The sequence below is a fragment of the Mya arenaria genome, chromosome 13 (genome assembly GCF_026914265.1).
Source record: "Mya arenaria isolate MELC-2E11 chromosome 13, ASM2691426v1".
Classification (NCBI taxonomy): Eukaryota; Metazoa; Mollusca; class Bivalvia; order Myida; family Myidae; genus Mya; species Mya arenaria.
Genome location: NC_069134.1, coordinates 12,514,357 through 12,537,976, shown reverse-complemented (window position 1 = coordinate 12,537,976; position 23,620 = coordinate 12,514,357). Strand labels below are relative to the sequence as shown.

General features: G+C 34.8%; 1 protein-coding gene and 1 long non-coding RNA gene across 8 annotated transcripts in view; one reads left to right on the top strand and one right to left on the bottom strand.

Annotated features, from left to right (window-relative positions):
- Positions 1–4,420: 4,420 nt before the first annotated feature.
- LOC128213918 (receptor-type tyrosine-protein phosphatase epsilon-like) overlaps positions 4,421–23,620 on the bottom strand; it is an 81,236-nt gene continuing 62,036 nt past the window's right edge. For 4 of the 6 annotated variants that reach the window (XM_052920030.1, XM_052920034.1, XM_052920035.1 and 1 more), the window contains 7 exons: positions 20,285–20,364; positions 19,630–19,761; positions 18,404–18,526; positions 14,688–14,744; positions 9,240–9,436; positions 8,203–8,338; positions 4,421–7,554 (listed from right to left, as the gene is read on the bottom strand). In XM_052920030.1, the coding sequence (XP_052775990.1) occupies positions 6,925–7,554; positions 8,203–8,338; positions 9,240–9,436; positions 14,688–14,744; positions 18,404–18,526; positions 19,630–19,761; positions 20,285–20,364 (1,355 nt within the window). In that variant the 3' untranslated portion in view covers positions 4,421–6,924. Of the gene's footprint in view, positions 7,555–8,202; positions 8,339–9,239; positions 9,437–14,687; positions 14,745–16,480; positions 16,502–18,403; positions 18,527–19,629; positions 19,762–20,284; positions 20,365–23,620 lie in introns of all 6 variants that reach the window. The other 2 variants (XM_052920032.1, XM_052920033.1) reach the window with 2 other exon arrangements.
- LOC128213920 (uncharacterized) lies at positions 9,913–13,196 on the top strand. Of its 2 annotated transcripts, none has more exons than XR_008257826.1 (4): positions 9,913–10,246; positions 10,692–10,850; positions 11,094–11,224; positions 11,670–13,196. It is a non-coding gene; the product is annotated as an uncharacterized LOC128213920 (long non-coding RNA). The 2 variants fall into 2 exon arrangements; XR_008257825.1 differs by having other exon boundaries at positions 9,919–10,246; positions 10,692–10,831.

Sequence of the window (23,620 nt, the reverse complement as noted above, 5' to 3'; positions counted from 1 at the left end):
TTTGGCGCAAGGGCGATAAACATGGTGCCACAACCAGGTTTTAAGAGAAATGGCAAACACCCTAGAAAACTTGAGGTGAAAAAAGAGACCCTTGAAACAGACAGGCCTCCAGTTTATCAGCTTTGTAAGACAAGGGGAAAAGAAGCCATCAACAACAACATGTAGGGGCATCCTACAACAAGAGGCCAAAAATGGCCTATGCTCTACTGGCATGGCTCTTGTGGTCATTTTCAATCCAGAGCATGTACGTTTGAGTAATAGGCAACAAATATATAGTTCACTTTTTGTGTTTGGGTTAGCTGAAAACGCTGCACATTCAACATCTAAGGACAGGAAGTGTTGTAAGCAGATTAGTTGCATGAACTATTTTAATATGTGCCAAGTAAAAGTAATCTGAGGGTAAAAAATATTTGCTTTCAAAACTGTACTCATGGTCAAAATTTCATTTCTGTAGCTTTAAAAATAAAAAGTCGGTCAAAGGTCAAGGACATCCGAGGACAACATTAATGCTTGTTTCCAAAACTGTTCACATGGTCAAAATTTTATTACTGTAGCTTTAAAAATTAAAAAAATAAGTCAAAAGGGGTGGGGCCAGCTTTTGCCCAAGGGGCATTATTTCAAATGTTTTCAAATGCATCATATGATGCTCCACAACAAATATCAAGGGTATGGGCCTTGTGGTTTGAAACAAAAAGATTTTGAAAATATTTCTTAAATAAGTCTCTAGGAAAATTGTGACACCCAGGGCAGTGCCAGTTGTGACCCATAAAACCATGGCAGTGGACCACTAAATAAAGCCTTGTTCAAAATAGCAAGGATCTGCATAGTGCTTTCAGACAAAAAGGTTTTTAACATTTATCAATTTAAGGGGGGGGGGGAGTATCTATCTTGGATATCTAAATACTGTACAAGTGTCATCGAGATACAATCAAAACTGAAGACTGTATTGTGTTCACAAGCTAGTGTTTACACAATAGCATTTTTTTATACTATCAAGGGCCATAATTTAGGCATGCATGGGCGGATCTGGCTGGTTTTCGAAAGGAACCGAGCTCTAATGGATATCTAGATAATGATCAAGTCTCATCGAGATACAATCAAAACTGAAGGCTGTATAATGTTAACAAGGAATTGTTTACAGACGCACGGATGCATAGACGCACATACTACGTACACATTACCATCGCATAAGCTCTTCTGGCCTTAGAGCTAAAAATCTCAAAACAGATATGTTGGTAGACCTTGGGAAAAATAGATTTTTTTTCTGAGGAAGTGGCCCTTACTACCCTTCGGCCAGACATTGTTATTTGGTCAAGGTCTCCAAGGCTGGTTGTATGGGTGGAGCTAATAGTACCCTATGAAGAGGGAAGTGAGGAGGCATACAGGATGAAGAAGTGGAAATACCAAGACACAGTTAATACATGTAGAGGGGTTGGAAGATGTGGATCTTTCCAGTTGAAGTAGGATGTAGAGGCTTTCCATCAGTCAGTGTGGAAAATGCCGTGGGCATCAAGGGATGAGTCAGAAAGACGTCGGTCTCCGCTCTTAGGAGAGCTGCAGAGAGACCATACAGTTGGCCCTGGCTACCACGCAGTAAACCAATTTGGAAGCAAATATAGACGAGGTAGTGACTGATCACTGCCACTTGCCCCACCATCTAGAGGGTGTAACAAGATAAGGGGCAATACACTCAGTAACAGATGGGCTGTGCATCCTCACAATATAAGATTATTTTTTTCTGATACAGCTAGGCCTAGTCCCATGAAAATGTGTATGTAGCATCAAACAGTAGTCCTCCATAAAGTTTATTCAAATTATGCGCCTGGGGTCAAAACTGGCCCCGCCCTGGGTCACAAGTTTCCTATAGACATATCATACATGCCATATTTCTGAGAGGTTTCCCAGAGGATTTTGGTCTGAATTTCAGGGGATTTTGATATTACACCAGGGGATTTTTACGCAACAAATATTTGCGCAATATCTGCATTTATAATATAAGAATAAATACAGAAATACACTCAAATTACATTAATTTTTGGATTCAGTCATCATGGTCCTTCATGGAATTTCACACTCATAATATTATTGATGCCTTCCACTGTCAACCTTAAGCAAGTTTTGAAAAACATTTTTTTTATTTTTTTTTATTCCAGGGGATATGGATCCCCTGGCGGGGGACCAGGGGATGGGTCGAAATTCTGGGGGATTTCCCCCCCCCCCCCCGCCGGGGGGATATGGCATGTATGACATATATAAGAAAAGCTTTGAATATCTTCCTTACTGAAACCGCTTGGCCCAGACCCATGAAATTTTGTCTGTAGCATCATACAGTATTCCTCCAACAAGTTTGTTCAAATTATGCTTAAAGGGACAAAAACTGGCCGCCTCTGGGGTTACCAAGCTTCCAGTAGACCTAAATAAGGAAATTTTTAAATTAAACTAAATAAGGAAATAATTTTTGATAATCTTCTAATCTCAAACCTCATGGCCCAGACCTTTGATATTTGTTTTGTAGGATCATATGACAGTCCTCTACCAAGTCTGTTCTAATTATGCCCCTAGGGACAAAGCTGGCACCACCCCTTTTGACCGACTTTCTTATTTTTGAAACTTCAGCAATGCAATTTGGACCGTTTGTACAGTTTTGAAAACAAAAATCAATATTGTGCTTCGATGACCTTGACTGTTATCTTTTAACCTACTTTCTTATTTTGAAGCTCCAGCAATGAAATTTTGAACAGGTGTGAAGTTTTGCAAAAAAAATATCAATATTGTCCTAAGAAGAGCTATACTGTAACATTTTGACCTATCGGTACTTTCTTATTTTTGAAGCTACAACATTGAAATTCAGACCATGTTTACAGTTTGAAAACAAATATCAATGTTGTGCTATGATGTCCTTAATCACTAGAGCATTTGACAATACTCGATCATAGTTTAATCCCTAATTTCATTGCTACAAACTAATAAACTGAAACTTTCACTTAGGTGAGCAATTTAGGGAATAGGGTGCTCTTGGAATATATTATATGGTATTCTTTTAAAAAAAAAATTTGAATTAAAGATTATTTCAGAATTAAAATTTGAAGGATTTATTATGATTAGTTAACTCATGTTTCTATAGCAACATCTTCATCACTTAATTTTGACAAATTTTTTTTTGTCCATTTTAATTTTTTTTGTCCATTTTAAATTGTTTAAAAATATTAAAATGAATCATCCAACCTTTTTACGTTAATGATTTAGATGTGTGTTATGTTAGAATAAAAAACTAAAATTTAATGTTGGTTAGACATCTTACAGGATATTTATGCATGCAATTTAAATAAAAAAAATTGCAGTCAAGTCATTTGAACATACTCATGTCATGAGCAGAGAAACAATATGTTAATGTACGAATAAAAACATTCATCTATCATATTTCCCAATTAAACGCATGAACAATAACCTTGAAATAGAGAACAAATTTAGGCCGCTAGTCCGCCAACTTCACGCCGCTAACGTCATGCGGCTAATCTGCTAACTTTGCGTTCATTTAGCTGCCTGTCTTTGCAGCCATCGATGAATTGCAACCTTCAACTTTGCTGGGCATTCAAGATCATTACAAAACAAAATAAATATAATTATGATTGGCGCATCCTTCATTTTTTTTATAGATGGCCACATTTTTGAAGTACATGTACTTCAATGGATTATCCTCGTCTCTAAAATACCCGGTATTGTCTGGAAACGAGGATGTCCCTTATTTGTTCCAAATATCTGATATATTTGATCTTTTCTACTTGTCATGTACGTTTATCACTCAAACTCATTCAATTCGTATTCACAACCAATCCTCGTGGGCGGTTCAAGTGGCCTAGCCGAGCACTCACAAATGTCCCACTCACACAAAACACTTGATTCTCACTCACACCTGTGAATACGGATACCCTCGAAAATATCTCGACCGTTATGTGATTACAGAGGATTAACTCATTGAGTGTGAGTGAGTGATTGTTCTGAATTCGGCCCAATAAATAGATTATGCCAGAAAGCACCATTTCAGACAAAAAATCGCCATTTTTATCTTGATGGTCGACCCCCAAACAACACTATCAATGCAATGTTCGGTTTGGGGCAAGGGGGCACACATCCTAAGTTGCACCCCCTCTAACCCCAACTCCTGGATCTGCCTCTCAATATGTACATTATGTTTGTAATTCAAATTAGTTTGAACTTTCCATTCTTAATGGCATTCTCCCTGTTGTCGTATTCAATAAGCAGATTTGATTGAACATAAATTTAAGATTAGAAACTAAGTGTTTTGATTGGTCTGTACATTTAGCTGACCAAGAGGCTGAATTGAATCACTGATGCATATAAGGATAAGGATAATGTTGAATACTGGCCGTGGACAAATGAATACAAGAAACAACTTAACATTCTTTAAACCTCTGTATTCTTGGTTAACACTTGGTGCTGTATAAATTATTTGAAGTAAATAGAAAACTTTATACAATCAAACAAATATAAGAAAACATTTGACAAAAATAAACAACAAAACTTTAACACTTAATGATGTGAAAGACAAAATGTACACAAATTTGGACAAACATGAATATATGAAATAAATTCAAAATAACTTATTGCAACAATTATGATTTCAGGTAAGTTAATGAACCACAAACATGCTAATTGAAAGATTGAAACCATTTAACATTGCTGGCATAGAGAGATATCACACATTGGTATGACAGACATGAATAAATATGGACATTGCCCTCTGGTTGTGGTTGCCTTCCTGTTGTGTTTTTTTCCCCATTTCATCCTGTACTGGGGCCGTATTCATACGGCATCTAAAGTCACATTTCCTAACTTAAGTCAATTTCTTAAAAATCCATAGTCAAATTAAAAGAAATGCATAAGTGTTTTTAACATTTAAGTATGTTTTTTTTTCAATAACGTCAATGTAAATAATGTATTTTGGAATTTCTTTATCTTTTATTTCATATGACTTAAGAATTTTTATGAATACTGCCCCTGGTCTTTGCACCGGTAAATGAATCAACGATCTTGTACAATATAAGGAATGGTAACATACTGTTTGCGAACGTTGATCACGATGTAAAACTCATCAAATATTATAGCCGGAATGATGAACATACAACCCATCTTTTATGAGAACATTTCCAATTTTTTTTCTAATAATTTCCATGTTACAGCCATCAAAACATTGTTTCCCAATAATGTTGATAACAACAATATTTTACTTATTTGCTTTTAAGAAATGGACTATATACAAAATTAACCTTTTTGTTATTACTTGTATACTAAGTGGTGCCCGTGATCTTGAAAAATCTGATCCGACTGCCTTGCACCCATACTAAGATGAAAAAGAGTGTGATTTCACTTATAAGGCAGGCTTAACCCCATACAAAGTTAAGTAACTTTCATATTCATATGAATCAACAATAATTATCAACATAGTTGGAAACAGACACTTCGAGCAAACTTTTGAATCAAGATGCAAGGTGTTTGTTATGTACTTCGAGCAGGATGAAAGATGAGCATCACACTATTAAGAATAGCATTCTCGCACCATGGCGGATATAACTGTAATACTTGTCAAAATCATTCATAAAATGATAAATTTAATTCTGTGCAGTTTATCAATTTACATGATGCTGAAATAGAACTAAAACCAACCCCTTAATTACTGATTTGATCCAACTTAAGCGTCAGGTCAATTACAAGTTTACTCAAAAAATGTCTCTTGGAAAATTAATAACTTAACAGCATTCCAGTAAAATTGATTGCATAAATGTGTTACTGTGAAATAATTTATATTCTTGGGCTTAAAATTGCGTGGTTTTTCGAAAAAGGTAAATTTCGTGGGTACTTAAATTCGTGGATTTTCATTTTTCGAGAAAAAAAAATCAAAACTGCAATCCTAAATCGTCTACAAATTCACCAAGTGCCAATCTTGTGCTATGTATCATATACGTTATGCAGTTTATGACACTACAATGGGACAATATGTCAATTGTCGCAGATACCCATGTCAATTATCGCTTGATTGGTAATTTAAGGGTCATAAATAAAGATGCACCACATCAAGGATATAAAATAGTGAAGCCATTTAATGTCAATTAGGATTTTTGCAAGCTGTGAAAACACTGAAAGAGCGTTTAATTATATATCGATTAAATAGTTGATCAAAGAAACAAAATCAAGTGGTGACGCATGAGGTTAATAATTAGCATGTTCATTAAAGTCCCACCAATATTTATGATTTCACAGTATTGTACCCATTTTTATAACACACCAAAAAGCTATCTGAAAATCTTAAATGTCATGAACCAAAGACAAAATTGCCAAAAAATGACCAGGACAAGTAAAATACAGAAAATATTTCATATCTAATGGGATTTGTTAATCCATAGCGGACTAAAGAATATAATTCATAGCTAATGAAAGTAGATTATCCATAGCTAATGAAAGAAGATATTCAATAGATAACGGACATAGATAATCAATAGATAATGAAAGAAGATAATCCATAGGTAATGAAAGATAATCCATAGCTGATGAAAGAGATAATCTATAGATAACGAAAGTAGGTCATCCATAGAAAATGTCAGTAGATAATCCATAGCTGATGAAAGTAGATAATCCATAGATAACAAAAGTAAATAATCCATAGATAATGAAAGAAGATACTCCATAGTCGATGAAAGTAGAATTTCCATAGATAATAAAAGTAGACACTCTATAGCTGATGAAAGTAGAGTATGACAAATAAATGCTATCTGCGTATATAGGTAGAAAGGAAACAAGACAAACACTACAGGTAAAGTTAATATAAACAATGGATATAAAAATACGGATAAACATTAGGTGGGAATGCAAATGAAATCCAACAAAAATACTATGCACACACTTTTATCAGAGATAACTGGATTCAAAACTTTCTGATTGTGTGGAAGTCGAAGCCTGCTGGCAAAGTTCGTTCATTTCTTGAGCATTTTGTCGAAACAGTGGCCGTCGCTTGTTGCTTTCTCTTCGTGGAAAGGTCTGGCTTTTGGAGTTTTCGTTGTATTGTGAACACCTTTCATCTTCCCAAGTATGAATATGGCCAGGAGCTTTAGGTGCAGAGACATTCACAGTTGATCTCGACTGTTTACCCACATTTTTGTTGATGTGTCCATTTTCTTTCACATGAAGACCTGAGGATTTTCTGTGACCATTGTCAAGATTTTCGCTTCTAGGGGGCAGACTGTATGCCTCAAATCCAGGGCAATACAGTCTGTCATTTGAGTCAAGGGAATCTACTTCATTCTCATCCATGAAAGCTGTCATAAGATTCTGATTTTTGAGCTGATTGGTTCCGCCATGTTTCTCATTTTTATCTAGAGGCTTGCCACTAAGCACATTCTCAAAACCAGTCAAGAGTTCGTACCCATGCTGGATCTCACCTTCTATCACAGTTGGGGTTGTCACAAGGAACTTGGGAGAGTCATCCTGCATCAGGTGAACCACGAGCGACATGTATGTGTAACAGTAGATGTACTCAGCCTGAAGAAGAAGCCAAAATATACTTGAAACCAAGTGCCCACATTCTGCTAGAAACATTAAAAAGTAAATCAGGACAGGTAAGCTGGCTTACAACATGCGCTTGAAAATTGAAACTCTGTGGCCATATCTAGTCTTCACCAAAACATACTGTACAACCAATAAACTTAAGGACAACCAATTTGTTTTTCAAAGGTTTTTTAAGTGTTTATGTTCACACGTTCTTTAACTTTCAAAATGAATACTTCTTAATAATCAATCAGTCTTTATGTTCTAGAAAGCAAAACAATGTGTGAAAATATAAAGTGCACTAACAATCACTTATATCATATCAAGTAAACAAAATATGGAAAGACTGTATACAGTCAAACCTGTATTATTAAGTGGCCACCTTTGGGAAAAGGTAAAAGTGGCTGCTTACTACAGGTGGCCACTTAGTCCAGGTTGGACTTTTCGGGGGGGGGGGGGGGGGGGAAATAGGGAGTGGCCCTTAAAAGCAGGTGTCCCTTTAAAGCAGGTGACCGTTCAACCAGGTTTGATTTCACATGTTATGCATGTAGATATTGTAGACCATGCTTAATCCTTAAAACAATGCTGAGCAAATGCAAGCATGAAAACATTCATGAATGAAGATATGTTCTAATACTGTACCAGCGTGTTGATAAGCTGTGATCTGTTTTTCTTGACGATCCTGGCGGCATTGAAGATGTCCACCTCTCCCTCACAGTGAAGCTGGTCACAGCAGAACGCCAGCGTACCATACAACCCACATTTACTGTAACCATCTCTGAAATACGTAGAATGGAAGTATTCTATGATTGAAGCATTAACGTCTTGTTGATACTTATTTATTTTAGCTGGATTGTGAAGACAGCATTAAGCAGATATGAATTACTCTGGAGTTCGTTTCCTAGGTAGAAATCAGTACAAGTGTCCATTTTAAGAGGCCATGAGATCTTGCCCCTGGTGGGGCTTTAACCCACAACCTCTGGGATGAGAGGTGGATACTGAGCCACTTATTACCCTAAGTATTAATGTTTTAAAAGTTAATTCTACTTGGGTAAAATCTTTCTAATCTGATACCTTCGATGATAAAATTGCATAAGCAGGAGAATGTCAGCTATTTGGTGAGACATAATTCTATTTTCATGAGAGAGTATTTCAAATATAACACAGAGTGTAATCATTGACAGGTCTCGTTGTTTTATAAGTTTTCCACAAAATTAAAATTCCTCTGTCTGTGGATATTTCTCTGTGACGATATAATTTACATTATAATTAGTTTTCTTTAACATATGACTCGATAGAAGACTCCTGACATACACGCTAGCTGTCCTTGCAATACTCCAAGCTGACTTAAAGTTTTTACTATAATGCGTACATGGAATGCCAAAACAGCAGAACTAAAGAAAACATATATGACGGCTAATACGGTCTTATAGCTTTCAAAGCACTTATTTGTCACTCAATTGGACATAGGCAGACATATATGAGCTCTTACTTTTAACACTGGGCATGTAGGAATCTAGCTGACTGAAACCCATTTCATCTCCTGCAAACTCCTTAATGTTCCGAACACAGAGATGCAGTTGATGAAACCATAAACAACCTTCACCTTCTCCTCATCGAAGGTAAGTCTCGGTTAATTATTCAATCATTCCTTAGTAATAGCTACATTTATCGCTTACTTGGACATGACGCAGACAGTGCTGAGTGGGTTGTTTTTCTGTTGCCATTCATCCACGCAGCCCATCATGTACAGAAAAGAGCGGGTGGATGTAGGCACGAGGTCACGTGTGTGCCAGCTTGTGTAGTGAAACATCTTTACAACCAAGGAGTCCCTGCTCTTTGTGAGCAAGTCAATAAACGGCAGAGCAGTCGCCATCTGTAATTAAATGATATGGGTTGGATTCTTTCTTATTTTTTAAACATTTCAAGTGTTTTTTTTATAAGATATTATGTTTAAGAAACACAGTTTGGCCTTTATTCCCCACTTTCTGTAGCATGTTTTTAGCATTTTCCTAGCATAACTAGCAATATATCATATAAATGTACTTCTATCAGTTCTAAAGCAATATTTTAAGCATTTTTAGGTGGGAAAGAGTTGAACTTGAGAATTATCAGGATAAATGTTTCTTTCTCTCAACATTATTTACATATAGAGATTAATTAGTTTGTTAGTTTCAAGAAACAAGTAACTCCACTGCAACCAGCTTTTTGAAAGTTTTTTAAGCATAATGTAGAGAAAGAAATTGAGAACTATAATGAAGAAAATAACACAGTCATTATCTCACTCAATAAAACCGCAACAATAGAGTACACTGTATCTCCAACATAATAATATTAAGACGACGCCTGTAGAAAGGGGTACAAAGTCGGCAATTTCAATTTCGAGAAAAACGTGTTTAAAGTGTTGTTGATTTATTTCACTGACTTTAATTGGTATAAGTGACCATTTCTTTGTTAGATTTATAAATTTTAACGTACAACAATTGTTTAAATTGCATCCATAAAATATACATATTCTCCGACAACGATATTACCGATAGCGACGAGTATAATAACAACAAGGTTATCTCCCTTATGCATATACGTAATTTCCGGTTAGTAATTGACAAACAAGAAATTTTCAAACATATACGTTTTTTGTCTTCATTTGCTGCTTTTCGAGGATGCTTCTGTCGAGTTTTGACAGGTAAATATCATTGCAGTTGTATACATTTAATATTAAATTTTATTATGTTAAAATGATATAGAAAAAGGCGAAAATATTCGTCAATTGTCATAAACCCGGAAGTAAACAAACGGCTTGAACTGGCGGTTTTATTTAATTTCCATACCACATTGTCCATAATAATGAATGAACTTGTATAATTATATAAATTTCTCATCATACCGAGTCATATGCTTTTGTAGTCATGGGAGTAAAGTGTTCCCGATGTACATGTCAACGACACTGATGACATTTTAATAAGGATTTGTGTAACTTATGAATGACCTTCATTTACTAGAAAAACTCAACCTGTCCACGATAAGATTGTAGATAATTGAAATCTGTTTATGAGTTTTTATAACAACAATAATGAATTGACGAGAGATCACAGTGCTCTACATAACATCATATTGCTATCTTATTTCAGGACAGTATCCATGTTACCTGCCCGGCCCCCTCCATTACAGTTGGGACATTGCCTGCCAGTCTTCTTCCCCAATCATGCCCAACTGATTGGTCCAATATTGTTCAAAACTTGATGGAAATGCGGTGTCATCGTAGTTTGGAGTATGTGCAGAGCACTCGAGTATATTTTAGTTATTTATAACTTTAGTTCACAAATTAGTAAACGGTTGTTAATTGACAGCTTTTTCCAAGCAAGGAGAAGATTTTTGGTTGCACACATGACAACCTTGTTATACGTAATCAGAAGACATATTGTGTTATACCGAATATCTAACTGGTTTCCATATTTTATTTTGAAATCATGCAATATTTTAGATAAACAAAATAGCATGTATAAAATAAAGATGTGTATCAAATGTTGCAGGACAACAAGCAGTTTATTTCTTCGATGAGACTGAATTAAAAGGGAGCAGACACTGTTGTGAGCATGATGATCACTACTTCAAGTCCATGGCTTGGAAAAGAAAAGCCGAAATTGGCACTTTGTCTTAGCAGGTAGATAATAAATTTTTCATATTAAGCCCTAAAGTAAAATGCTTAATTTTGAAAATACTTACCTAACAGAATTGAGCACTAGATTTTTAAGAGTATTCATCTCAGCGTTAGCCTTCTAATTGTTGTCAATTACATGTAAACAAATTAACCTTGACCATAACTCAATAACTGTTGAAATTGATAAAATACATCTTTGCATACCTGTTGCCAGAGGAAGAATGTATATGTGAAATTTCATAAGTATGTTATTTTTGTATTACATTTTAAATTTTCAACAATGTTAAACAAAAATAAACACTGTTTTAACTAGCCAAGTAACTCCTCCCATTGTCAAAACACTGGCATGATATCTTGATCTCTATATAAGTTTGTTTTTTGGTGTGTTTTATTGTGATGTCAAAATATGACTGAACTAGACATAATTTCTATCAATCCATACTTTCAGCAAACATGCCTGGCTTTGTGCAGTGCAGGTTTGCTGCATCGGTGAGGGTGTAGTTTACCTTGATGAAAACCAGAGCAGTTGTGTACCCTGAACTCCTTTCCAAAATCTGCATCAAGGGGATGGATCTTGAATGGCAGTGGTATTAACATGACAAGATCAGAGAGTACAGCAGATTAGACATTGAAAAAGACAGAGTGCCATAGACAGTCTCAACCAAAGCATTGAACAAACTGTACAACCTGTTAATTAACTTTTTAGAGCTGTTTGTTTGGACTAGTGTTTGACATTCAGAAATAAGTAATAACATTATTTCTCAGTATAAGAAATCTGTAGAAATTAGAAGCTGACATTTACTGTTACTATATAAACAAACCTCTTAGAGGTTTAGCCAGGTTAAAGAAAGACAGGGAGCCACAGAAAAGATACAGGTTTCCATGTGTCACTAGGACACCCTTCATTTAGCTGTGAAGAATTTTAACATTTTGAATGCTACAGAAAATGTTAGGAATATTGTATAATGTTTAATTGAAGTACTATTAGGTTTCAAGTGCCAAATATTTAAAGCCTGTGTGTATTTATAATCTTGTGAATATAAAGTTGTTATCAAAACAAAATCAATATTTGACAGTCTTAAGCTTTTAATTCTATGAAGGCAGGAGGTTGCCAATCTTACTCTTCATGACGGGTGCTTCCAAAAAAGAACAGGGTGCAGAAACCTTCCATAACTCTTGCTAGAACCCTAATATCCTTTTTCATCAAATAACAGTAATATTGACAATTAACAAATGATGCAGTGATATTTTTTTATGCTAATATCATCAATTTTTATTGTCATTAAGTTTTCTTATAGAATTGATTTGTACATGTAATGTATTGAAAATTGATACTTGTGGTTGCCATGGTTACAACTTGTTTCTTAGTGTAGTAATATGTTTTATACATATAAATACAATATTGCATTATGTAAACTTATAATATTTTAAGAAATAATGATTCAAACACATGTACAGAGACAATAAATACACTATTTTGTATTTTTGTTGCCATGGCAATGTTTCTGTGTATATTTGTTACATTTATTGTTTTTTATTACAGGATTGTCCATTAGTGAGATTATAATGTGTATAATAAGCATAGCTATAAAATGCATAGATACATGAAAATACCTATTTATGGATGTACATTTTCTTCATATTTCGATAATAGAATATATTTTGTACACTGACCCCCTTTGGACTTAAATCACCATAGCAACAAAAGTCTTAAACATTTTGAATATTTTTTTTTTAAATATATTTGTAAAGTGTCTGCCAATGCTTGGGTCATTTGAGTACTTTTTAAGAGCGGCGTGTGTGATCCCTTTTACGTTTAATATTGAATTGCATTGTATTGTGGTTGTCATGGTAACATTTTGATTGCCATTTAAAACTTCAATCATAATTTTACAAGAATTTTGTCACCAGTTCAATAATATGTTATTTTGTGTAAGATATATAACTACAAATTATATAAAGACATAAAAATACATGAGTTGTTTCATTTCTTTATCTAAAAAAATATGCCACTTTTTGACACTTTCATCAATAAATTGATCGACTCCTGTGCTTCTTTAAATCGTCATAACAACAAAAGTACTTAAGATTTTGACCTCAAATTTTCGCCAAATTGTTTCTAATGATGTACTCTATAAATAACTACCAAAAAGAGCAAATGTCATTTTTGCACCTTTGTACCCCTTTTTACAGGCATTGACACATTTCTTGCGTTATACAATTCACAAGACAAATAAATATAAATATGAATATGAACATGTTTTACATTAAAAAAACAAAATGGATCTAAAAATGTTACGTGAGTTAAAATGTGGAATTAAATAAATTCAAAATAAATGAAATCCTTGTGTGGAAGTGCTCATTCACGATGCAATAACACATGCAAACTCCTCCATACCTCATGCCTTCTGGGTAATAGCATTATAATTATTTTGATAAATGAAGGTACATATGATCTACATAAAAAAGTTTGAAACCTTCCATCACTGACTTTCTATATTTTAAAAGCACCACTTACAAAATTTACATATTTTATTCGAACAAAAACTATCACATGAACATGACGCGTATCCCCGAATTAGGCCATTTGGAAAGATTATAGCCATTTAGTTTGTTCTGAAGTTTATAAAAGTATAGACATCTGTTTTAATAGTTATAAAGTTATGCATATTCTATAACATACTCCACTTATGTTGATAAGAAGTTTTGATCATTTGAAATGTTTTTTATAGCTGAGGAAAAATCCTGATTCAGAATTGAAACCAAACATATATGATCCACCCAAGGACACACAGTTCAACTACTATGTGCGCCATGTTGGAGACATAATTAGATTAGAATTCTATTAAATGTTTAACAATAACAAAAGTGAAAGACAAGAATCCCATGCTTTACTTGATCTTCAGTTTGCTACACGTATATCAACATTTTACATATGAGCCAATCCCATATGAGACCTATATTAATAATCACCAACTTTGTGACTTTCTGAAAAAGGATTGTCAAATAACAATTAAAATGGTTTATTTTGATAAATGAATGTAAGGATTGAAAATAACCATGCTCTAGGCAAAATATCCACATCTGAAAATGAACAATCATTCTAGAAAATCTTAAGAAAAAAATATTTCTCAGCCACTTTCAGAAGACTAGCGGAAAACATTGTTCTATTCTAGTATAAACCGATCCCCTTTGAGGCAAGCTGTAAGGTAATAAGCGAAATTTCTTGAATATGCAAGAGATGCTTCCATATAAGGTCTTTGTAAAAAAGAAGCATTTTTTAAAATCTTAAACCATTGAGATCTTAAGCTTAAACAGCTTGCTGTCAAAGGTGACATGATATAATGTCTATTCCACAAAATATCAACAGAACAGTAGTACTGAGCAGTTTTTTCAACACATGCCTAGTAAAAGAAGTGCCTGCACGATACAACATTGGCCACGCGATGGCGTAAACATTGGTTACCGAAACTTGGCCGGTATCTAAATCCAGAAATAGGTCATTATATCTGGTATTGGGCAGCTGAAACAAACATAGACTTAAAAGTAACTGTCCCACAAAGTTAAAACATTTAAAACTTATTTTTCATGTTCCAACAACAAAACTCTCGCTTTATAATCTACACAAGGTCCAATACTATGGTTAATACATTCAAGAGGTTGTTACCCTGAATGGTTTCTAAACTTAAGTTTGTGAATAAATGCAGCAGAGACTTTTTAATAGAAGTTTTTGTCAATCAACTCATTTCGTTTCTTCAAAACAAACTACATCATTGAGTTGTAGAAACAAGATGCTGATTAAAGTTTTGTTTATTTTCTCTAAAGAATAAACGATGAGAGGATTTAAAGCAAAACACAAATATTCACATCTAAAATAGAAGTTTTATTCTTTGATATCAAAGTCTGAACGGAGATGAAAAGCACACTATTCAGAATTTTCAGTCAATCTCAACTTAAGCATTACATGTATTTCTCGGTCAGAAATATGAACCTTGCAGCAACTGTATCAAATGTTATTCCTTGCTAATAAATGCTACATATTGCAACAGGAAAACGTCACGCAGATGCCAATATCATCGGTCCATTTTTTCTAGTCAAATTAAAACCAGAGAAATGGGCCTTGCTACACGCATGCATGTTGTATCTGGCAACATGTCTCGTAATTGGATGGTTCTTGAGTTATGGTTGAAGGTTGAAGGTTTTGCACACCAATGTCACTGATACCAAGGCTTTTACAATACCTCAACTATTTGCCCTAAAAAAAAAAATGAGCTAATAATATGATTATAAAGCAGAGCTCCTGACATAGTTATTTTATATTAGGTAAAGATAAATTGAAGTTCTTGAATAAAATACAGCAGTTCAAGCAGCCACCACCCTGACCTCTATTAATCTCAATAGACAATTCCATTTCCTGAAAATTCAATCACTGTGTTTCAATTCATGTAACTGTTTCTAGTTTTTCTTGCAATTTATAATGGACAATTGTTCAGAACTTTGCTAAAGTTAATAACGTTGTATACACCATTGTTGTTCATTTTTAAATCGTTACTGCTCTGGAAGTTTAATGGATACACTTGTGGTCCGCTGTACTTGTAACAATTTATGAGACAACTGTCTCAGCTGTACTTATTTATAATTAATAATGTGCGCACAACTTCAAATATTTCACATTTAAAGTTAACAATGATGTCGTTAATCACAAAGTTAACTTTAATGATGTTTTGAACAATCAACTCATTGTCAACCGCCACTGTTTGTTTATGACCTTCTACTCATGACATTGATTAAATTTTTACTTTGATTTCATGAACTGCAGGACCCAATTTCTCAAAACTTCTTAAGTCCCTTATTATTACATGATTAAGTTAAGCTCACTATTTTTGTTTTTCAATAATGTGCGTAAAATTTTCTTCGTCAAGAGTTTTTATACTTCAGATATGAATTATCTTTATGAAAATCGCAATAATCCATTTTTTATTTAGCAAAATTCAATTTCAGTACGTAATTTGGCTAATCGAAATAAGCTACTTAAGCCTGTTAAGCTTAAGACATTTCAAGAAATTGGGGCCAGTTGTGTAATGGCGGTCGGGAGAGTATTAAAGAGGAGTTAATTATGAAAATTTAATATCATGGAATTGTCTATTAAAAGTTAAACTAAACGGCATAACTTTACAGTTCGTTCATTAGAAGTGCAATGCATATGAATATTTTTTAATTAGTATATTATTCTAGTACTCAACTAGCTGCTTTTAATACCTGTTTGAATTCAAATAATTGCTGAAAAGAGAAGGCATCATTTCAATGACAACAAGTTTTATTTGAATATGTGCATAAAAATGATATAATTGTTTAATTATTTCAAGCAAAAAAGGAAAGAAAACATTCTTATTTGCAATATGAGTATATCAAACAGCTGATACACTGTCATCAAAAAGCCATAATAGTTATGTGTGTGAGCTGATTCTACAGACCTGCTGTCCGTAAACAAGTGCAAACATGGCATTACTATTGGTGACAACTTTACTAACAAACCAAACAATTTAAGAAATTTACCAGTGGTATGTACTTGTCCAAATATTACAACTAGAAGCGCCGCAATGCTACGAAACCAGGTTTTTGTAATGGGCAATCAGAAATCATAGCCAATTAATTTGTTGTATGAGCATGTTCAATCTGCAGCTTCATATAAGCTATATTCACACTAAGATTCATCACTATCCATCAATTCTAACTAAGTTGTTGGGCACAAAAACATTATTATTATTTTTAGGAACAGTGACCTTGACCCCACCTCCCAAGCTAGCTCTTCACATAAGCTACCTTCGCTCTAAGTTTCATCAATATCTATCAATGCGAACTAAAGTTATTGGGCAGAAACCATTTTTCTATTTTAAGTAACAGTGACCTTGACACCCCCCCCCCCCCTCAAAAGACATTCCAAGCTTGCTCTTCACATAAGCTACTAGTACCTACACACAAAATTTCGTCAATATCTATCAATCCTAACTAAAGTTATTGGGCAGAAACCATTTTTCTATTTTTAGTAACAGTGACCTTGACCTTAGCTCCACCCCCCTCAAAAGCAATCCCAAGCTAGCTCTGTACATAAGCTACCTACACACCAACTTTCGTCAATATCTATCAATCCTAACTAAAGTTATTGGGCAGAAACCATTTTCTATTTTTAGTAACAGGCGACCTTGACCTTAGCTCCACCCCCTCAAAAGCAATCCCAAGCTAGCTCTTCACATAAGCTACCTACACACCAAGTTTCATCAATATCTGTCAATGCTAACTAAAGTTATTGGGCAGAAACCATTTTTCTATTTTAAGTAACAGTGACCTTGACCATTTTTCTATTTTAAGTAATAGTGACCTTGACCATAGCCCCTCCCCACTCAAAAGCAATCCCAAGCTAGCTCTTCACATAAGCAACTTACACACCAAGTTTCGTCAATATCTATCAATGCTAACTAAAGTTATTGGGCAGAAACCATTTTTCTATTTTTAGTAACAGTGACCTTGACCTTAGCCCAACCCCCCTCAAAGGAAATTTAAAGCTAGCTCTTCCCATAAGCTACTTATACACCAAGTTTCATCAATATCTATCAATGCTAACTAAAGTTATTGAACAGGAACCAATGTTTGATGCCCGCCCGCCCGCCTGTCCGCCCGCCCGCCCAACGACAACCTCATTCTAATAACCCGGTTTTCGTTGAAAACCTGGTTAAAAACTGTAGCTATCACAAATGTGATGAATTCTTCTGGATCACAGCCACATTGACACAGGAACAGCATTTTTCAGACCATTCTTACTAAATCAAGGGCTGTACACCGAGTGGAATATCACACAAATGGCATGTACACAATTTTCCATGGTGACAAACATTTGTATGAAGTTTCATGAGAATAGATAAAATACTTTTGGATGTGCAAGCGACACAAGATTTCTCAGCGACCTAACGCAATGTGACGGACACAACTCCTGTATAGCCCCAAGATATATTTATCTGAGAGTATATAAAGACATCGTATGAAAGCTCTAAGCATAACCCAAAGCATAACTGTAACAGCCATATACAAGGAGAGAAAATAATTACACCGACTGAAAGCTAATATCCATACATAAATTCAGCATAAAGTACATTAAAGATATCATGATTTCAAATGCTTATGTACCTTTCTGATGGCAAAAGCCCTGATGATGATGTGGGGATATTTCTGGCAGCCAAGGTATTTTACTCCGATCGGTCCATATTTCACTTCCTTATCCAGCGCCTTGGGCCAAAAACATGGGGTGCTCTAAAAACATACATCATACAACATAACACACTGTTGTACAAAAGGGCTGGTCAAAGTGTGTGGAGTTTAAAGGACTCTTTGCACACTTTAACAAGCCAAACTGCGTTCATATCCCAAAAGCCGTTCATTTGAGGTGTCAATATTATTTTTTTTTAATTCTCTGTTTCAAATATATCTGCCTGTAAATTGTGCATACCATTTATATTATATGAAATCATGTACATCACTTTTTGAACACTGTATATTTGTATTTTGGGCCGGTGGCCTTATGCATTACAAATAAATCACTATTGTATTGTATTGTATTGCTAGTGAATACCCTTATTCTATATCAAAATTAACATTCTTTTCTAAGTATGTAATATACACACTGTCTGCACAGTCCATAAAATATTTATTGTTAATGCAGTTATGAGAGGTTTGTTAATATGAACAAACAAGTCACACCTTGTGTGATACATAAGTCTGAAAGTGTTAAACTTCTTGCAGGTCACAAATATTTCTTAATCAGAGGTGTGCATTGATATTTCTTTCCGTGTGCAAATCATGAACAAGTATTTCCCTGAACAGTTCATAAACTTGTCGGTCCCAGAGTCGTTCATTATCGTTTCTTACTGTCTTTAGAGTACAGTTCATAAATTTTCTATTCCAGAGCCATTCATAACTAGTCATACCTTCTATAGTTCAGCAGCCAAATGTATAAAGCTTTAATAAGTTGTCGACCTGTTCTCTTTTGGCTAGTTGACCCATCAAAGCAATTTGATTGGTAACTAGTCATTATTGGTTAAATATTGACCAATCAATAAACATTTTGGATAACTTTGACCAAACCAAACACTTAACCAGTTTTGTACAATTGTGTGCAGGCACTCATTCATTATCTTGTTTGTCTTAGAGCCATTCATAAACATGCCTTACTTTTAACCTTCAGTTCATTAACTTGTTTGTCTTAGAGCCAGTTCAGTTGTCAGAGCTTTCAGAATTCAACCAAATTCCTAACCAAAGCAGTTTTGTCATGAGTTCAAGTCTGAAGACGTTAGTGAAAATGGGATCCGACCTTACAACTACCGAAGGTCAACCTATGAATGTTAAGCCAACAATACCCTGTGTATCTTGTTGTCATTCAGGACAACCAGTGTGTTGATTTTAAAGTCAAAAAGGAGCCTCCAGATGTCATTGATAGTTCCCTGCATGGGCCACTGAGTTGCGATGTAGCTGTTTTCCTGGCGGTAACCCTGAATGGAAAAAAGGGCATTTGTTGGTGAACTTTAAAGGAAACAGGATCAAAAACATATTTGACTTACATCAACATCGAAAGGAAAGGTTGCAAAATTAGTATTCAAATGAATCAGAAAGAAAATGATCAAAGAAATTAAAAATAACAATTATGAAGTCATAATCAATTGTGAATTTGAAAATTTCAAAGGGAGAAAAACAACATACCCAACAAAACTTGTACAAATAAAGTAAATGACCAAAATCCAGCAAAATAAAATATATATATATAATATATCCTTTCATTTTCATGGAAAACACTTAACAGCAAGGTAAAAAACATGATTTCCACTTGCTTTGTAGTAATTTCCATGCTTTTCTATGTTTTTCGTGCTTATAGCCCTGTTTTTTTGTGTTTTTGCCTAACTTTAAATGCTTTTCAATGCTTTACGGTGTTAGGTCACACTGTTTCGAAATCACAGAAAAATTCATTAAGTTAATTATCATAAGATTTTTTCTGAACAAGTTTTAAACCCAACTCACATCCACAAACACAGCGTTGATAAAGTCTGTTCCCATGTCGTTGGTTTCAATGGTCTGTAAATATGGCCGAGCCCTCTCAGCTGAAATATAAGCAAACAAATATATATCACAGAACTATTACCATATCACAGAAATGTATTGAATACTTTTTCTATAATTCTTTGAATAAGTTAACATATTAAACACTGTTAGTGTTCATGAATATCATTCAGAAGATATTTGACAACCAAAAATCCATTTACAGCAGGTTATAACTGCCAAATCACCAATAAACTGACAAGTGTCCATTTAGTCATTTACCAGTATTGGTTTTGTAAAGTGGTTTTATAAAGTGAGATATTTAGAGGCTCGCACTTGCAAGTGGCTGAGATGAAAGCATCTGTGGTGCATTTCTGGCTCAACATTAAAAAAGTTAGTATTTATTTTTGGTCTTCTGAACAATAAGGCTGCGCCCGGCCAGCCGACTTAAATGTTTAGAAGATAAAAATAAGCACTTACTATTACTTAGAATAGATATTTGAATATCATTAATTTGTAGCACAATTAAAGGGTTTATCTGGCAGCCAGAATGGTTCATCAGCATTCATATTTCATAACTTGTTATGCTTTCGGTCATTAATGGATGATATAATGTATTGCTATCAAATAATTATGACCATACTGTAGATTTTTGGCGACTGGAATATATTTATTGCCTGAGAATGTACAAATATTGTCATTAATAACCCTGCAAAATGGTGCAAAATGTTGTACATTTCTTTGCATCTAAAGAATGGAACACACATTGTATTGAAAATAATCCAAGTCAGAGATGGGATGACCTAGAAACATCTTCCCTATTTAGCAGATGTCAAATCCACTTAAAAACTCAAGAATTATAATCAAAGAAAAAATGCACATGCCTCCGATTTCCTGTTCAACTCCTCGAAACCCAGATAAATGTAAAATAGCTTTCCTTAAAAGGAAACAGTTGAAGCTAAATACAGCTCAAGAAATGATAAAAACCGCTGTGTTAATAGCATTATTTTCTTTATTTTCTCAGAATAGAATAACAAAATGCATTAAAAATTATTTTGAAGTATTGAATGAGATCATAGTCTTAAATATAATATTATCTGAGTTAAAGTACATTTCAAATATAGCTATAGAAAGTACTCTGATCATTGCAGAAGAATCACTATATGTGCATTTATGAGGTTTCTCCAAATATTTCATGGACACATTTCATGTTTCTAATCAGGGTATTGTAGCTTAAAATCTGTATTGGTGCAATGCAGTCGAAATAGCAAGAATTGAATAATATATATGTGAATTAAAACATGTGTGTGACTTCATCGATTGTTCTTTTTGCACTCTTTGTGTATGTTAGAATTCAGTTCTGGCGATCTACAGAAAGAAGCGGGCATACTCGGCCACAGGCAATTTCAGGCATGGTGCATTCAACAGAATCGATATACGTAAAGTTATTAAACAAATTATTTGCAAAATCCTCCATTGTCCTGACACAAAAAAGGCGATCACCAAGTACAAGCTACGTTTTACTAATGACACTAGTTCAACAAGTAAGGCTTGGCGGACTGAATCTACCCTACGAAACTAAATTTTGGTGCAATCATTAGAATCCATCTAGTCATGAAATTAATGAACAGAAAATTTGATTGAACAGTCTTTGTTTATGTTACAGTTAGTCCTATCTACATTCTGTGATTTAATTAGATACAACAATTTCAAAGGTATTGTTTTCCCAGTCTGCCGATAGTAAATGGTAAAGTTTGCACTAATTAATCGATTAACACCCGAAGTAAATGGAGCACCGCTAATAAATCTGTCAAGGGAACACCTAAACAATGAATGAAGCGCAAACCTTACAGTCTTCCTACAGGCAGATTTCAGATTACTGGTTTATTGCATAACTGTAATGACATGTCATGTGTCTGGATTAGGCAAGTTGGACCAATTAAGGCACGAGGGAAAACCAGCTTTTCCTGTGAAGGGGTTTCAGTATCATCACCCGATAAGGTCATGAGGGAAATACTGCTGTTAAGTTTTAAAATTGGCTTTAGCCAGCTAGCTTTGTGTGTATATGTATATAGTCTGATATATATTTCTATAAATGGCTACAAGCAATCCACAAAACATACTACTGTACCTATCAATTGGAAGCTGAAGCACTATATAGCTGCAACGTTTTAGTTATACAAGTTGATCTATTTTGATTTATACTGTTCATATAGGTGGTCGGTAGTGTCATTTTTTTGGTGATATTTTTTGTATTTGTCACTTAAAGCATGAAATGAAAATGAACACTACCAGCCACCATAGCAACACCTAGGGAAACCACAAAAACATAACACAGAAGCAAAGGGACACACAAGTGCAAGTGGCATCAAAGTAATTCTACTGGGTGGATTATCAAGGATTATGCCAGGTTAGGGAGACTGAAAAAACTTTATGTCAATGTCATTGCGTCTGTTGGTGCCTCACACACAATCTGATCAGTTTGGTGCCTCACACACACTCTGTCCAGTTTGGTGCCTCACACACACTCAGTTCAGTTTGGTGCAACACAAACACTCTGTTCAGTTTGGTGCCTCACACACACTTAGGTCAGTTTGGTGCCTCACACACACACTCTGATCAGTTTGGTGCCTCACACACACTCTGTCCAGTTTGGTGCCTCACACACACACACTCTGTCCAGTTTGGGGCCTCACACACACTCTGTCCAGTTTGGTGCCTCACACACACTCTGTCCAGTTTGGTGTCTCACACAAACACTCTGATCAGTTTGGTGCCTCACACACACTCAGTTCAGTTCGGTGCAACACAAACACTCTGTTCAGTTTGGTGCCTCACACACACTCAGGTCAGTTTGGTGCCTCACACACACTCTGGTCAGTTTGGTGCCTCACACACACTCTGGTCAGTTTGTTGCCTCACACACACTCTGGTCAGTTTGGGGCCTCACACACAATATGTAAAGTTTGATGGGAATTGGTTGTCTTTAACTTTTAGGAGGAGAAATCACTGAAACAATTGTGGACAATAGACGAACATCAATGGGCTGTTCATGACCCATTTAATTCTATGAATGCATCTTAATAACTGTTAATTAACCATTACTAAAGGATCACCCCAGGTGAGCTAAAAGATATGATAAAAGCATAAAGTTGTTTGTGAATAACCCAGTGCTGACATCAGAAAACAGTAATACAGAAAAATAACATTGATGCAGACTTAAAAAAAGTAAGGATAAAGAGTTGTTGTTTTTGTTCCCCATTATGAAGATAGAATTGAATAGTAAAGTAAGTCTGGTTTCTCAGTATTCCCCTGTTA